This window comes from Carettochelys insculpta, chromosome 9 (genome assembly GCF_033958435.1).
Source record: "Carettochelys insculpta isolate YL-2023 chromosome 9, ASM3395843v1, whole genome shotgun sequence".
Classification (NCBI taxonomy): Eukaryota; Metazoa; Chordata; order Testudines; family Carettochelyidae; genus Carettochelys; species Carettochelys insculpta.
The window spans coordinates 19,411,190-19,429,007 of NC_134145.1; the positions used below are offsets into that span (position 1 = coordinate 19,411,190).

General features: G+C 42.3%; 1 protein-coding gene across 1 annotated transcript in view; it reads left to right on the forward strand.

Moving 5' to 3' along the window:
- Nucleotides 1-2,405: 2,405 nt before the first annotated feature.
- The window catches only part of SGIP1 (SH3GL interacting endocytic adaptor 1), a 103,953-nt gene continuing 88,540 nt past the window's right edge, over nucleotides 2,406-17,818 (forward strand). The window contains exons 1-4 of the mRNA XM_075003249.1: nucleotides 2,406-2,451; nucleotides 6,026-6,110; nucleotides 11,067-11,091; nucleotides 14,876-14,953. Coding sequence (XP_074859350.1) covers nucleotides 2,406-2,451; nucleotides 6,026-6,110; nucleotides 11,067-11,091; nucleotides 14,876-14,953 — 234 coding nt within the window. The remainder of the gene's footprint in view (nucleotides 2,452-6,025; nucleotides 6,111-11,066; nucleotides 11,092-14,875; nucleotides 14,954-17,818) is intronic.

Here is a 17,818-nt window from a genome sequence, read left to right on the forward strand (position 1 = left end):
CTTCTCCCTTTGCTGCCTCTGTGATGGCTGATGCCACTCTGCATGTAACTGGACAAAGCATGTAACTACATCTTTAAATACTAAAGAGGGGTAAAGCGAATTCAATGTCCCATAAAAGGGAAGTATCAGTGTAAAAGCTGACTAAGCTAGTTGCTCTAAGGGTTTGTTTTAGTGTTAAATGAGAATTTTTATAAAAGGCTAAGTGTGGGACATCACTGTAGATCATTAATATCTTGGATTGGAACTAGGACTCCATAGCTGTGTCTACACGTGCACGCTACTTCGAAGTAGCGGCACTAACTTCGAAATAGCGCCCGTCACGGCTACACGCGTCGGGCGCTATTTCGAAGTTAACTTCGACGTTAGGCGGCGAGACGTCGAAGTCGCTAACCTCATGAGGGGATCGGAATAGCGCCCTACTTCGACGTTCAACGTCGAAGTAGGGACCGTGTAGACGATCCGCGTCCTGCAACGTCGAAATTGCTGGGTCCTCCATGGCGGCCATCAGCTGGGGGGTTGAGAGATGCTCTCTCTCCAGCCCCTGCGGGGCTCTATGGTCACCGTGGGCAGCAGCCCTTAGCCCAGGGCTTCTGGCTGCTTCTGCGGCAGCTGGGGATCCATGCTGCAGGCACAGGGTCTGCAACCAGTTGTCAGCTCTGTGTATCTTGTGTTGTTTAGTGCAACTGTGTCTGGGAGGGGCCCTTTAAGGGAGCGGCTTGCTGTTGAGTCCGCCCTGTGACCCTGTCTGCAGCTGTGCCTGGCACCCTTATATCGATGTGTGCTACTTTGGCGTGTAGACGTACCCTCGCAGCGCCTATTTCGATGTGGTGCCACGCAACGTCGAAGTTGAACATCGACGTTGCCAGCCCTGGAGGACGTGTAGACGTTATTCATCGAAATAAGCTATTTTGATGTAGGCTTCACGTGTAGACGTAGCCCATATGCATAGGATAACGTTAGAGGTGAGTCAAATAAATATGATAGTGATGTGGAAGAAACACCTGATGATCTTAAAGAAAATATTCAGGAACAGAGAGTGCATCCTTTCCCAAAGATTACCTCTGTAATGCTGAAGAGGTCTGAAGTTGCATGGATTAGCTGTTTTTTATTCCTGGCTCGTGTATTAAAGCAGTCACAGGGGAGCTTTATTTCTGCATTCAAACTTTCACACTAACTTTTACCTTTCAGGTTTAAAATTCTTTTCTCAGGATCAAATCTGGCTGTAGTATGCTTCAGGACCCTAGTTATTTCTCAGGGGGAGTGAGGCTGTCCCAGTTTCTTTCCCTTTTTCTTTCTACCCCTTTTATTTCTGGAGTTGTTACAATGTGTTATGATCCTAAGTGAATGAATCAACTCATCAGTGTGCTCAGAAATCCCACATACTTGGTAACGTTCTGTACCTTGAGAGTCACCTTCTGCAAATCTATGGGTCATTTGCCCACAGCTGAAGGTTATGGTCTTCCCAAAAGCTTGCACCATTCAGGATGAATGATTCCCTGTGCTCGGTGTCGTACTTTATTTTAGACTTTGTGTTCTAATCATCACCACCATTAACACTATGTGGACAGGTCAAGTTTCTTGATAAATTACAATATAAAACTTTTTAATTGTACATTTTCATTTCAGTCTTCCCAGGCTTCTGGAGACTTTTAATGTATGTTCAGTCACATGTGTTAGCATAAGCACTCAAAGACGCTAATTTAATTCACGTGTTAGCAATATGTAGCTAGATTCTCCAAAGATCCCAGTACTTTGAGTGCTGAGATCTGAATATCTATGCAGAAGAATTGCTCTGGGTACTGCTGGGTATAAGTATTTCTGAAAATCTGTCTCACAATAGCATAGAACAGGAGTTTCAGATAACCATCAGTTCAGATTTGGTCTTTGCTGACTACTTCTCATCCCATCAATGGCTTGTTTTCTAATGCACTACAATCTGAAGCAACTACAGTTACTTTCACAGGAAGGGGTGTGGGGTCTGGGGGGGAGTTGGGAGAATGAGGGAGTTGTGGCCTAGGAGAGAGTATCGTGGTGCAGGAGAGGTGCACGATCTGGGAGGGGGTATGCGTATGAGTGCCGGAGAGGATTCTGACCTGGGGCAGTGCATTGGGGTGCAGGAGCAGGGGTGCAAAGGGTCAGGGTTGTGACCTGGAGCAGGGGTACAGGAAGGGGAGCACAGGGTTGGGATGCAGAAAGGGCTGGGGTTCCAGCAGCAGGTTCAGGCCAGAAGGCACTTACCTATGTGGCTTCTGGCCAGCAGACCATTGGGCACCTCGTACAGGGGTTCCCTGTCTTCCCCACCCTCACATGCTGCTTGAAGAGGCTAGTTGCGTAGGCCATGTGCTCTCTGATCACCATGAGCCCAGGGGGAAAGAGGGCCTCTGGGTGCTGCCCATGTCGCAATCATGGCTCAGGCAGCACCCCTTGGCCAGAAACCAGCCAATGGGAACTGTGAGATTGTGTTGCGGGTGGGGGCAGCACAGAAGCTCCCTTCAGAGAACACATGGCCCCAGCAATTGGCTGCTTTGAGCAGTGTGCAGGGCATGGAAGCCTCCTGCTGGGATGGTGGAGGGCTGGATCTGGCTGTTTGGTGAGCTAGATCCTGGTCACGGGCCATATTTTGCCCGCCCTGCACTAACACTAACAAGTGTTCCATGAAACACCAGATATGCATGGGCCCCAGTATGAGAACCACTAGTTTAACAAATCCATGGCCATTAGGATAGGCACTGGGGTTTTCTTTTCCTAGGGGTGCTCCACCCCTGCTCTGCCCTGAGGCCCTGCTCTTGTCCAACCTCTTCCCACCTCTATTCTACCTCTCCCCAAGGCCCCCTGCTTGCTGGTCTCCATCCTTCCACCACCCCGCTTCCCTAGCCACCAAATAGCTGATCAGTCGTGCTGCCAAACATCTGCAGCTGGTGATGCTGAGCACCCACTATCTTTTTTTTCCACGGGCGTGCCAGCCCCAGAGCACCCATGGAGTGGGCTCTGATGCCACCAAGAATGTCCCAGTGTAATGGACGCATATCATGACTAGTCGGAGCTTTGGGTCTACAGGCCGCCAAGCACACAAGCTAAAGGAAAATCTCTCCTAGAATGTATGAGCTGTGACAGAGAGCTGAGCAATTCTGATGCTGACCTTACCCTTATTCTCATCACAGAGTGGGCAAATATTGTTAAACCCCCATTTTATATACAAGGAAATTATATGAAATATTGGGTGGTTATATGGCATATTACTAACTGATCTCGCAGAAGGCCTAAAGGCTTGAAGGACAAAAGGACTCAATGTGCACAATCAAACTATAAATCTGACATTTTAGCAAATTAATTTTGAGGAGTGTGCCTGGGAGCCAGATGGCCTTATTTGTGAGACAGTGAGTTGAAGAATCATATCTAACTTAGGGAATTCTAATGAAGGTTCTTAAATCTTGAATAGCAACTGATTATTATTTCACAGCTTTTGCCATATTTCCTTTGCTGTTGTAATGAATGCCTGAAATAGCATTATCTCTGCTATTCCTAACATGATACAGGCAAGTCCTCCTTGATGGCTACAGAATTAGGTCTGCACTTTGCAGTAAAGTTTGTATGAATACTGTTGTTTTAATGGCACTTGCCCATTAACTAGTGATCAGAACTTTTCAGGTTCTGTTCTGAAGAATGCCAGCTTAATCTGCTGACATCAGAGGACAAAATCTTGCAGTCCTTCAGAACTGTGGTTTGAACTCTGAGAGTTTGTGTAAAGGTAGCATGAAAACCTAGTGTTTGTCTCATAGAAAATAGGGCAGATTTTGTTAGATCTGAAAAGTACTTTGAGATATGCCATAATAAGTGTAGGTAGCAGAATTCAACCTGGGTGAGCTAAACAGCCTTCTATAGCCCTCCTATACTATGGGACAAATCTGGAAACCCTACAACTGCTTTTGTTCAATCCTGATTCACAACTCATTGAAGTCAAGGAGAATTAGTACTAAATAAGGGAACACTAATGACTTCATGATTTGGCTAAGTGCATCTTTGATTGTTCTTCAGAGCTGCTATTATTTTTGGTATTTGAAATGGGCTGTTTATATTTTGGAAATACTCTACTTTCTTTGCCTTCAGGTAAGATTACCATCAGAACAGAAATACTGAATGATTCTTGATTTAGTCTGTTTCAGCAAAACCAACAAAGAGTCTGGTGGCACCTAAAAGACTAACAAATTTATTATAGCATTATTGTCAGATGCATGAAGTAAACACAAAAGAAACAGATATTAGGGATGTAGAGATGGGAGTGTTACATCAATGTTAATTCAATCAGGTGCCTCCAGACTTCTTGTTTTGCAGTGGTTCTTGTCAGTGCTTTCTCAGCGCTGATACTTGCTGGTATTAAGTACCAGCACCTCAGCAGCCACAGTCATGGGACTAGCTAGCGGGGGTGGGGGTAGTGAGCAAGCTGAGTGCTGGCTCCTCTTTTTTTTTTTAAATACAAAAAAGACACGGTTTCTTCTTTTGAATGACAGTGACAAAGACTGGGTGCAGCAATCTAGATTGCAGAAGAAAGCTTGGCAGGTAATTGTTTCATGCTGAGATCTTTGAGTACATTGAGAAGGGTATTTTACAAAAGGTTAGCAGGAAAGACCATTTGAGGTGTAAAATTTTTTGCAACAGGTTTGGCTAGCATTTCAGTGCTCCAAAAAAGCACTTGTAACTTGGTGCTGTCAGCATTATTTGAGCTTTCTCTGCTTCACCTCTCAGTCCTCTGGTAGCTGTTGGAGTCACAGAATCCTTTTTCCAGCATGAAGTGCAGATTGCATAGGCACTGTTTTGTAGATAAACCAGCATTTGTCCGGGGGTAGAATGAAGAGTATCATTGTAGCAACAGAAGTCTAAGTACAAGAGGGTAGACATTACCTCCTAGTTAAACCATCCATCACACAGCAAACACAAACTTGGAGTTTGGTTATTTATTTTTTTTATGGATAAATTACATTGATATTTAACAGGCTGCCGGACTGGGTGAGGAGCAAAGTTCCCCTGCAGCCTGACAATACAAAAGGGCTCCTGGCTGCGACTGCAGCTACTGTGGCAGAACCCTGGGCCCTTTAAATAGTTGCTGGAGTATGGCATGGAGCACTCTGGGCATCGTGGGTGGGCTAACATGCTGCAGTCCAGTTGGCGCTGGGGGCTAGCCCCCCCACAGCTCTGCGCCTTCTGCTTGAGTCCCCACCCCTTCCAGGAAACAAAGCAGCCCTGTCCCACCCCCTGCCTTGCACAGGGTCCTGGTGAGGCTGTTGGCCCCACTGATATTTATAATACAAATATATACTGTGCACAGTGCTTAATTTGCTCCAGTCTTACCACAGCTGAGCCTGGGCATGTCTAAGCTGGGTAGTTCATAGCCCCAGCCCCTCTGGCTTCTTGCATCAGTTATGAATGTAAAAATATTCCTTGAGCCCCAACACCTCTATCATTACAAATTAAGTACTGACCACACAGGATGATATGTAATATATTGGTATATTGGCAAGGCTGATTATTTGCATAGGTCTGAGCAAGGTAACTATGTATGGATGGTTTTGCTTCCATGTTTTTTTTTTAAATTTTTTAGAGCAGACATACCCACACACCCTCTTCCACATATATACACCTGTATAAAATATTACTCTGTATATATTAAAAGCACAGAGTTGAGAGTAACATTATGAACTCTTTTGAACTTTGGACACAAGCTAATTTGAGCACTTTACTCCTTACAATGTATTTCTATGGGCTAATAATCTGTCTTGGTTGTCAGAATTTTTTAATGAAATTATCTGTCTTAATACCAAAAATGAATATGGATGGGCCATAATTAGTGAGTGATGTGTAATGTTCAATAAATATAGAATAAAGTAAAAGGTATGTTTTGATGAACTGGTAGAAGGTATGAAAATATGTCTTAGTTATAAAGCCCATCTGTTTTTAATTACAGCTGCTTGTGAAGCGTGTGATCTTTATTTGTGTTTATTTTAGCATGATGTTAATACAGCTCTCTGAGTCATCTTCATTTTGTTCACAGGATTGAAAAAACGTACAAGGAAGGCCTTTGGAATACGGAAGAAGGAGAAGGACACTGATTCCACGTAAGTCTGTGCAATACAACTTAATAAATTTATGAATGGCTGAAATATTTACACCGGCACATAATAGAAGTGCTGCATACACTTCACATATGTAGTATACATTGCTCTCCAAAACTGGCAGTGCAATATTCAACAACCCATTTTAAAATATTTCTCTTTGCTAAGGGACAATGTTAGCATAAGAACAAATGGATATAAACTGGCCAGGAATAAATTTAGAATGGAAATTAGGTGGTTTGAGGTTCCAAAACAGCCTTTCACTAGTAATAGTTAGGTAAAGCAACTAACTGGAAGGACAAATTTAGGAACAAGGATTATATGGCAGGATTGTCTGCAATAACAATGGACTGGGCTCAATGAACGAAGTGGTCTGATCTAGGCTTGTGTTCCATGTTCATATTAATTTAGTAGCTAAATGAATTAGATGCATGTTCACTGTCTAATGTTGAAAGGACAATTTAGTATCATGCATGTTTCCAAACTGTGGTGATGGTAGTGGTATGCAATTTAAAGGAATATTACTGCTGAAAGTGTCTGTGCTGAAACTACCAAGCTATATGTATTCTGCTGAAAATCTTTTTTAGCCGCACCATCCGTTTAAATGTGCTGCCTTAACAGAAGGCCAAGGCGAGTCCTTGGAAGAGGAAAGCACTCAATTGGCTTTGTGTTTGTGCTTTCAGGGGTAGGTATGGCTTAGGGACAGAATCAAGGAGATGTTTCATTTCAGGGCAAAGATGATGGTAATCATGCATAATAGTATTACCAATTCTTAAGGGTACTCACTGTTAAGCTGGTTTGTTCTAAGCGCTACTTCCATTTCATGGAAAGCATTCAGTTTCTGCAGCCACTTAGGGGAAGAGGCATATATTTGAGTGTACTCCTTTCCAAGTGTGTAATTTTGTGCTACTGCAATACACTGTGTGTTTCTTTGGTAAGAGATACACCATTATAATAAGTTTATTTTGGAAAAGTTTTAATTGAAAATGTGCCTTCTGCAACAAGAATTATACAGGAAAGAGCGAAGGCAGAAGGCTACAATGTCACCTGCAGTATAGCTGAGCATACAGCAGCCTCTGGAGAAATGCTGAGCTTATGGAAGAAAGGGTATCTGGTGGGTTAGGGTAGGGAAAACAGGTTTCTCAGATGTGCTTAGCTTTTGACAATTCAGAAATTCTTATATTTTTGCCCAGATAAAATATGTTACAAATGGTTGCTACCTTGCAGTAATACCCGCTCCACAAAAAATAAAATAAAATCTGGGATATTCCTAAACTCATAAAATTGGACATCTGGCCTGTGAGTACTGAACATCCTTACAGACTTCTCAGGGCAGTCACCTCAGAAAGGGGTGATACTGGGAAAGGCAGAACACTAATGCCACAGCCATGTGGTCGCTTAAATATCCAACACTGATGTGAGCATTACTGGAGCCCTGTGAACACATCCAATATTTCCTGGACAGATTGTACTTTTTGACTCTGACAACCTCCCTCTGACTTCTACCTAATGAGGACCATGTTAATCTGCAGATGAAGCACCATAGGAACCCTGTAGCTCAAATTTGCTGAGCACATGCACAGATTCAATACATCCCCAGCTGCCCTGGCCATGTTCCCTTTATAACCTCTGTCATCTCTTTCCGTGGTGCTGACTTGCTTCCTGTCCCTTAAAGAAAGGCTAATCAGTGGCCTGGTGTGGCCCTTGGGCAGCCTTTCTAGACTGCAGAATACAGAATCTAGCCCCTGGTTTGCAACAGACCTTCCCCAGATAGATTGAGAGCTCTCTGCTGCTATGCTGCTGTGAGTTCTCCGTTGCAGCTGCATGTTGCTGTGTTATTGACATGCACATCAAAATAGGGCTACTTGTAGGATTTTGCTGCCCTGAGCAAAGTGGAGACTAATGAATATGTTGTTTCCAGTTACATTTTGATGCCATAGATCAGAGGCTCTCAAACTGTGGGTCAGGACCCCAAAGTGGGATGTGACCCCATTTTAGTGGGGTCAGAAGGCGTGGCTTAGACTTGCTGAGGTTTGGGGCCTGAGCAATTCAGCCCTGAGTACTGGGGATCAGGTTACATGCCCCCCTGCCTGGGACTCAAGCCCATCCCTGGGCTTTGGCTTACTGCTCCCTTCCAGAGTTTGAGGCTCAAGCAGGCTCAGGTGTCAGGCCCCTCCCTAGTAATATTTGTTGTCAGAAGGCGGCAGTGGTGCAATTAAGTTTGAGATCTGGTGCTACAGGCAATGGCCTTTTCTCCTTCAAAGACAGGAGGTGACATTCTGTAAATTTCATTGCCACACTGAAAGTGCCTGTCCAAGCTGTTAACCCCTGGAAATCTGTGCAGCAAACAAAGTGAAAAATAAAGGAAAATAGAGCTATTGAATCAGCGAAATGGTATCAACTGTTATATTGCAATCTTGGCTTTTGAATGGGTTGCTTAGCAACAGGAACCACAGGCTCAAAAACCTAGTTGAACTCATTGAAATTGGCTGGGAAACAGCATGTGAGGCCCCCAACTGCCTCAGATAAGAGCTACTAGGCAGGTGAGCTAGTTGAGAAGAGATGGGATGAAGGCAAAGAGGAGGAGAGGTGGGTGACCACAGTGAGAAGGAGAAGGGAACAGATGGATAAAACTGAAGCAATGGAGATAAAACAAGGACCCATGAGGTAGCAGAGGTGGGATGGGTGGGTAGAAGAATGAGGAGAAAGTGACTAAGATGTGTGGAAAGTGGCTAAGACCAGAAATAAAAGGAAAAAGCTGTGAATAAAAAGTGGATTGGAATCAGAAAGAAGAAGAAGAAAATATGAAAAAAATGATGGGGAGAGATACTTGAATGCCTACGTGTCAGCCAGCCAGACTACAAGACAACTAAACACACCCAAAGACATCCACATGGGTCATGTGCAGTTTCATTTTTAATTTTTCATAAAGACAGAGCAAACAAAGACTGTAAATATCTTTGCTTAAAGAAAATTGAAACAATATCTAGTTACTACATTGCATCTAACCAATTGCACAATAATAATTTGATCGGTTCATTTTTAATGATGTGTTTTTACAGAGGCTGTAGGAATGCTAATGAAAGAGTTAAGATAATGAATCCAAAAGAGGAAGTTTTTAATAATGACATAATAAGATCTATGTTAGGGGAGTATCGGAGGGGTATGTTAGGGAAAACACTTTAATTAGTGAGCTACTGATGTGGCTTGTCTTCCTGCTTAGATTGGATGGATGGGGTGATTTTTTTCCTTTTGTGCCTGGGGAGGAGGCTAGGATACCATAGCATAGAATTTAGTAGGATTTAAACAATTGCAACCATAAGCAGTAATTTAGTTAATGTGTCCATTGTAAATCTTGGTAGATCTACTTCTTGAGCAAAAGGAGCACACTTGTCTTGCAGCTGCAGACCCAAAAATATCTGCTTCCCACGTCTCCAACCTCTAGAAGAAGTGGGACTACATAATGGGTCCTTCACTGCTCCCTGCTAATCCCTTTCTTTGAGTTTGTCTGCCAATCAATCCTTAATTTTATTATGCATGCATGAGGCCCAGTCCTCAGTTAACTCCACTGCAAAATGAGATCCTATATGCATTTTCACATTTTGCCCTTCCTTCCCTTTCAATGGGTCAGCTGACTCCATGAATAGTGCAGTAGTAATGTCCTATTGGCATTGTGGTACAGGTATTGGGCTTTTTTTTTTTTTAAATGCTTGTTGTAAATGTAATGAGGACCTTTTGGCTCAGAGCACAGAGACAGCATAGCATTGAAGCGGAAGACACACTTACGTGTCAGTCTCTTGCAATTCTAGCTCTTTCTTGTTTAGTATAGCCTAAAGCCCATTTCTGCAAATGCTGTTAAGTGCATTCCTTAATACAGTAACTAGTTCTGCGACTTCAGTGCAACTACTGCTCCCAAAAGAAAAGACAACATCTGTAGAATGTATATGGTGGATTGGGCCCTAAATTGTCAGTGTATATTTCTATTGTGTCTTCTCAAAAAATGTACACTATGTCTTCTAGTAAGGTTTGAGATTGGTTTGGTAGTTATGAATGTGATATGTTAGATCACAGAAGTCCCCTGGAGATTGTTCCCTGGCACGCAGATCAAGCCACTGATGTTTGCCTTCCTGTCCTCTGGTGCTGCGCATCACTCTGTCCTGCTGAGCCAGAAGCTCTGGTCTCCTCCAGACAAGGCACAGAGTTAGGGTTACTGTCCTGCAGCAGAGCAACCACAGACACTGGACTAGCTGAGTTGTGGAGTAGTCAGCAGGATTGAAAAGTGATTGCAAGTAGAAACAGACAGATCAAAATAAGTTATTAAATCAAAATAAACAAAACATGTCAGTTAATCCTAATCCACTAAGAAAATTTTTACATGTAATTTTTACCAAAAACTATTGTTCTAAGCAACTCTTTTACAAATTAAGCAGACTCCTAGCTTGTGCCCTATCCTTCTCCTGTTCAGTCTTAGATGTTTTCAGCAGGCATCTTAGCTGGTAAGTCAGGGTCTCTTGGCATCTGATGACTACCCCTATTGTTTGTCTTCCTCCTTTTTTATCTCTTTGCCCAAGGTGGGAATTTTTTGCATTCAGAGGATCATGTTACATGACCTATTTTGCATAAAGCATCTTTGAGTGGTGTATATCCATATTCATAAGCCTATTTTCAGAAAACATGGGGGATCATGACGATCAATATCAGAATATGAATGTAAAGAATGATCACTGAAAATAGAAGTCCACATTTCTCCATAAGAAGGGATAGAGATACTAAGACCGATGAACATGTTGTTACCACTACTGGCCTGTGGTTCTTATAAGCAATTGGAAGGTGGGTAGCTGATTATAAAAATCACAGCTCATGTGAATTAGCTAAGAAAATTGTTTCCAAAGGTTAAATACCAAAGGCTGAATTAGACTGTTTTTCAGCTAATGTGTACATACTTTTGCTCTGTTGCAGAGGATCACCAGACAGGGATGGAATCGTAAGTACTGAACTCTTCTCATCGTTTTTTTTCTTAATGGCATTCAGTCTATGTCTAACTGAAAGCATCTTCCTCTTCAAATCAGTTTAAGGAAGTCATACTTTCTCTATTTATTTTTAATATAGTAAATATATTAAAATTCTCTTTATGAAAAATCTATTTTTTTAAATCAGAGGAATCCAGTACTTTTTTTTGGAAGATTGTTTATTTTTGGCAAAAATAAACAGTCAGTATCATTGCAGTGCCAAAATCATCTGTGTTGTACATACATCCACTTCATAAATCCCCTATAAAAATGGTTCAAAGGTAATTTTAAATAAAATCAACTGTATGAAAGCTGCTTTTTATTATGAATGGTTACTTTTTATGGAAAATGGACAGTATTTTATGCACAATAGATTAATAATCTGCAAATTTATTAAAATAAACATGTCAAATTTGACTATTTTCTGTACAATTTTTATTTTCTGTATTAAATTGATAATAGAGTGATTACTTTTAAACTATTGCTGATTTAACCTATAGTTTTAGGAATGAATGTCCCTACTAAAATTATACTCTAGAGGAGACTTGATTCCTAAATTTCAAGTTTGCAGAGAAGTATGTTGGGTTCAGATCTGGATTTTACTGTAAATTGTTTTTAGGAGATTTTGTACTCGGATTTAAAAAAACAATCATGCCTAACCTAAAAATCAGGAACATATTCAAAAGGAAAACTGATGCAACTGGATAACTGTTTTAGTTGCTCTGCACCATATTCAGAGCTCTGGAGAGGAATCTAAACCAGTCATTTAAAAATATCACGTCTCTCCTGTAAAATCACAAAAAATTGGAATGCCTTATTACAGTTTGAAGAGGCATAAGTCTTTGGCATCTGACCCAAGATCCTTAGCTTTGAGATAACCTTGCACTCATAGAGCCCTTGTCATTAACTGTTAAACAATAGCGAGATATGAAGTTTAGACTACTAACCTTTGGGTAACACTTTAATCAAGGCTCTATTCATCAGGGGGAAAAAAAAAGGAAATGTAGCATTCCAGATTACATGAAACCGTGAAATGAATAAAATTGTTTTCCTTAGTCTTCAACCTCTGTTTTTCCTCTTCTGCTTTTTAACTTTTCTTTCTGCATAAACTGCCCTTGGACTCATCCTCCTATCCTCTGCTTTCTATTCTGCCGCTCTCAGGCCTACATTAGGAAACAGTCAATTTCAGATACGCAATTCTAGATACGGAAATTGTGTAGCTAGCATCGACTTGTTTGCAATTGACTTGCCTGGCCATCCTCACTGACAGTTTCTCCCGTCAACCTCCCTTACTCCTCGCATCTCGCAAGAAGTACAGGGGTTGATGCTGACCCCGACAGGTCAATTTTGTGCAGCCCTACAGATACAGGTCCTTACCCTGAGTGCATCAATCTTTCAGGGTAGTGTAGACATAGCCTCAGACTGTTTAATTTCTTTTCTAGGTCAGTTGCAGCCAGAAGGTTGCCTTGTCTCTTCTCTGTATCCACTACTCCTCATGTTTCAAACACAGTGCAACTTTCCTTTTATCTCTCTGTACTTTCCTATGTCTCCGGTAAATGTGACCCCTAGGTAATGCTATGTAGGGGAATTTGCTCCTCCAGCTGTTTGTCCTGTGTACAGACATAACCACAGTACACTTCTTAGAGCAAGAAAAAAGAGTAAGGTGATGCCCCCGTATATGGAGTCTAAGAATGAAGCACTTCAGAGAGTAGCCATGTTAGTTTGTTTTAGCAAAAACCCTGAATAGTCCTCTGGCACCTTAAAGATGAACAAGTTTATTTGGGCATAAGCTTTCGTGGGCTTCTGACAAAGGGGCTCAAGCCTATGAAAGCTTATGCCCAAATTCATTTGTTTACCTTTAAGGTTCCAAAGGACTCCTTAGTTTTTAAGAATGAAGAGCTAATTTAATAGATTAGAAGACCCAATGCTGTACCTTCTGAAAGCTTCTGAAACCAATGGCAAAACCGCTGTTGATTTCAGTGACAACAAGCTTGGGTGCCAAAATGGTGAGCAGTTTGTCAGACCACATGAAGGCTTTTTTGTTGTTGCTGCTGAAGAGTAGCAGATGTCGTTAAGAGCTAGTATCACAGGCCTTCTTCAACAGCAGATTGATAGCAATTTTATTGTCAGTGAGCTAGAGAGTGGGACTGAGAGAGTAAGCATGAAAATGACTCTCTAGCCTTGTGATTAGAGCCCTCAACAAGGATCCAGTTCCCTGGTCCAATGACTCATTACTTATTTATCTATAGTGGAATGTCTTCAACATAAGAGACTGAGGGAGCTCCACATGAGAATATCACATACACTGATGTGAGAGGTAGTAGGTCCATCTTCAAATCCCTTCTCCACCTCTGGTGGAAAGGGGACTGGAACCATTGGTCTCACTCACCTCAGTTGTTGTGGTGAATTAACCACTGAGCCAGTGGGGCCCTTCAGGGGCTTAGGCCAATTGGGGGTCCCTAGAAAAAAACAGTGCCCCCATGTCCTGACTCCAGGTGAAAGGGATGAGGGGGGGCATCCACTTACTCTGGCCCAGGGCTCCACAAACCCCTGAGTCAACATAGCAGGTTTGTAACCTAATGACTGTGCTAAAAGTTATGAGGGAGGTCTTTCTTCCACCTTCCATGCCTCCAGTCATTTGTATGAACCCTCTGGTAAGCAGCCTCTGAGCGCTGCTAGCAGATTGGGTCCTGCAAGTGAGTGAGGCAAAGGAACACCTTCCTTCCCCTCATTTATGCATCACATTGGTGCCCAGACCTCTAGATTCGTAGAGAAAATATACATGTAGAGGTGGAAACATAGTTGATGGAGAAGTTTTTGCTGAAAAACTAAAGTGCCAAGCAAGGTGTTAGACCCTGCAGGTTTGAGAGAAACTGAGTGGGGGTAATTATTCACATAAGTCCTATAGTGTATCTAACCCTTAGTGTAACCTCCTACAGTATGCCATCTTCATGGCACATTCTTGAAATCCCAAACTGACTGTATCAGTTGATGGCAATTCTTGTTATAGAGCAGGAATTCTCAAGTTGTGGTCCACAGCAAATTGGTTTTCAGCAGCTAACTTGTATAAATAGATAAGCCCCTGCCAATCCATGGATATCTACTTTATATCTACTAGTGTGGATGCAGGTATTTGCAGCTCATTTTTGCAAATGCAGATATCAATTGTGCATCCATGCAGGAATCTACTAATAGACAAACAAAATGTAGTGAATCCCTTCCTAATAGTCCTTTTCTATGCAAGCAACTGCTATAGTTTCCAGAGGAATGATATGTGATTGTGCATGGGAGGCAAGATGGTCTATCGATCAAATAGAGTGGAGGTGTCCATGAGACAGTCACAAAAGCTTATGTCCTAAGAAATTTGCTAGTCTTTAAGGTGCCACAGGGCTCCTTGTTCAAAGTGTCAGAGCTCTTAATATACTGCTTGATTTTGCCTGCCCATTTTATAGAGTCAGGGCCTAATTCAGTAGGATCAGGCTTTTTAGGTGCTTGTGAACCAGGAATAGGATCTGATGTGTTCTTGAGATACAAAATACCATTGAGTTCCTCATAGCCTCGTATCCGCAAAGTCTGCTGTCTGCTGAATAGAGCCCTGGTGTGTGTACCAATGTTTCCTTTACATTTAAAGGAACCAAATTTGGACAACATTGTTTTTTAAAAATGTGTTGCGTGTTTGCTAACTCCATGTCATTTTTGTGTGTTTAAAACCCTCCTGATATTTTAACACTTTTTCTACAAAAATAAAATCCATTCCAGCTCCCCAGCCCTCATCCTCATGAGCCATCCTCCAATAACAAACCAGAATGTGCACGTGAAGGAGGGAAAAAATATTCGGTAAGGAAACAAATTTCAGCTGAAAACTTCCAAAGGGTTATAAAAACAGTGAGTAAAAAAAAGTGTTTTAGAAAATGTTGGACGAATTAGGAAAAATGCCTTTCAGACTCTTATATAGTCAGGGAAATCTGGTATGTTAGCTATAAATACAAATGTATTACTAAAATGTAAAGAAAAATTATGTAGGACACATTCAAAGCTCATTTTTTAACTCCTTGGCCTCCAAAATAGGGTACTATACTCCGTTCTGCATTTAAGTGTTCTGATAATACAATGATGAGCATGCTATAAAAACAGAAAGACTTAGGGTTTGTATACATAAGGAGTTTGCATCAAGTTGGGGTGACTCTACTACTCACTCACCTCCTCTGGACTATCTGAGGACCCTTTGGACACATTAATAGTTCATTAATGTGCTTTGATTAGTTGTGTTTCAAAGAGGTTTAGCTCAAAAGGCACTAGTGAACTGTTAATGTCTATCAACAGATGCTGCAGATAGCTGGTTTGCAGGAGACTGGTGCAGGGTACAGCCACATCCCAGATTGCTGCGAACTAAATGTTAATGTAGACAAGCCCCTACATGCTTTGTGGACTGATCCAATTCCAATAAAATCAATAAGAATCTTGGGCCCTTAACTTTCGGTATTTGAGTGCCCTGGTGCTACTGTTAACCCAGTTACATTCTGGGTGAGGCTGCTGTCTATTTTAGTTGCCTGAGTTTGAAAACTGGGCTTATATTAAGTGTCTAAATTAGAGAATTGTTTAAACATATTTAGTGCCTTAAGAGTGGCCCAACATGTTTCACATGCATACGTTTAACAGATATTTTGGAGCATAAGCTTTCGTGGGCAAAGACCCGCTTCATCAGATGCATGGGGGCAGAGGGGTGGTTTCAGAGCGGTATTTAAAGAGTGGGGTCCCAGCAAAAGGGAGGGCCAGAGCCGACAAGGTCTATTCGGTCAGGGTGGAAAAGGCCCTTTATCAGTAGTATGTATGAAGAGAGGAAAAAAGAGAGGTCAGATGGGAGTGGGAGGGGGATATGGCCCATTCTCAGTCTAATGTGGAGATGTTAACATCTAGGGCAGAGAAGGTGTTAACACCTAGGTGTTAACATCTCCACATTAGACTGAGAATGGGCCATATCCCCCTCCCACCCCCATCTGACCTCTCTTTTTTCCTCTCTTCATACATACTACTGATAAAGGGCCTTTTCCACCCTGACCGAATAGACCTTGTCGGCTCTGGCCCTCCCTTTTGCTGAGACCCCACTCTTTAAATAACCCTCTGAAACCCCCCACCACTCACGCGTCTGATGAAGTGGGTCTTTGCCCACAAAAGCTTAATCTCCAAAATATCTGTTAGTCTATAAGGTGCCACACGACTTCTTGTTGTTCTTGCAGGTACAGGCTAACACGGCTATCTCTCTGATACATGCATATATTTGTTTAATTTAAAACCTCTCAGACTGGTAAAGAGATTGTTGATTTGAAAATAAAAATTGTTTTGCTGCATTTACAGTGTATTTGAATTGTGTAGATTTTTTTTTGGCATTTTTTATTGTGTGCTGACAAGACAGTTGAATTTGCTTTAAGATGAATGTAACCATGGTGACGTTGGTAATGCAGTGCAACTCCTGTCTGAACATCAGAGTGGACTTCATCTGCATCTTTCTGTGGAAAGGTGCTTTTGGGTTTCTTGTATAAACTGTTTGAGTAAACATTTTATAAGTTTGCAGTTAAGATTTATATTGAGAGTACAACTTTCCAAGATCAGGATACAAGTCGCCCAGCTGTCAGTTTTTGTTTTTCTAATTAACCAATATTGACAAGGGAACCATTTGTGGGTGAGTGTGCGTGTGAGTGCTTGCGTTTGAGCATGCTAAATAATAGCAGGGTTTGACCCTAGATCAATCTGAACCTCTTTAGAGTGCCAACATACACCTCAGGTGGAAAATTACTCACTTTTGCTGCACCATTTAGCATACTTTCTGAAGAGAATGCAGTTTATTCCCCATAAGAAAGCAGCATTACTTTCAGCAGAAGCCAGTAATATCCGTTGGCATATCACAACTTTTTTCCAGAAGAGATTAAAGCAACGGATGATGACTAAGCAAGCAAGCTCATTTATATAAATAAAACTTTAATTTTGAAAGTCTTTCTACATATACACTTGTGTATGTCTAACCACACAACTACCTCCATTGCAGTCTGAGGAAAGCTATGTATATTCAATAGGTGAAGGTGTGCATATCTGCCCAATTCGTGGTGATTATGAAACACAGGTTGGATCTCTCTGGTCCAGCATCCTCAGGACCTGAGCTGCCCCAAAAGAGGGAGTTTGCCAGACCAGGGCTACGTCTACACGTGAAGCTTACATCAAAATAGCTTATTTCGATGTAGCAACATCGAAATAGGCTATTTCGATGAGTAACGTCTACACGTCCTCCAGGGCTGGCAACGTCGATGTTCAACTTCGACGTTGTGCGGCACCACATCGAAATAGGCGCTGCGAGGGAACGTCTACACGCCAAAGTAGCACACATTGAAATAAGGGTGCCAGGCACAGCTGCAGACAGGATCACAGGGCGGACTCAACAGCAAGCCGCTCCCTTAAAGGGCCCCTCCCAGACACAGTTGCACTAAACAACACAAGATACACAGAGCCGACAACTGGTTGCAGACCCTGTGCCTGCAGCATGGATCCCCAGCTGCCGCAGCAGGAGCCAGAAACCCTGGGCTAAGGTCTGCTGCCCACGGTGACCATAGAGCCCCGCAGGGGCTCGAGAGAGAGCGTCTCTCAACCCCTCAGCTGATGGTCGCCATGGCAGACCCCGCTATTTCGAAGTTGCGGGACGCGGATCGTCTA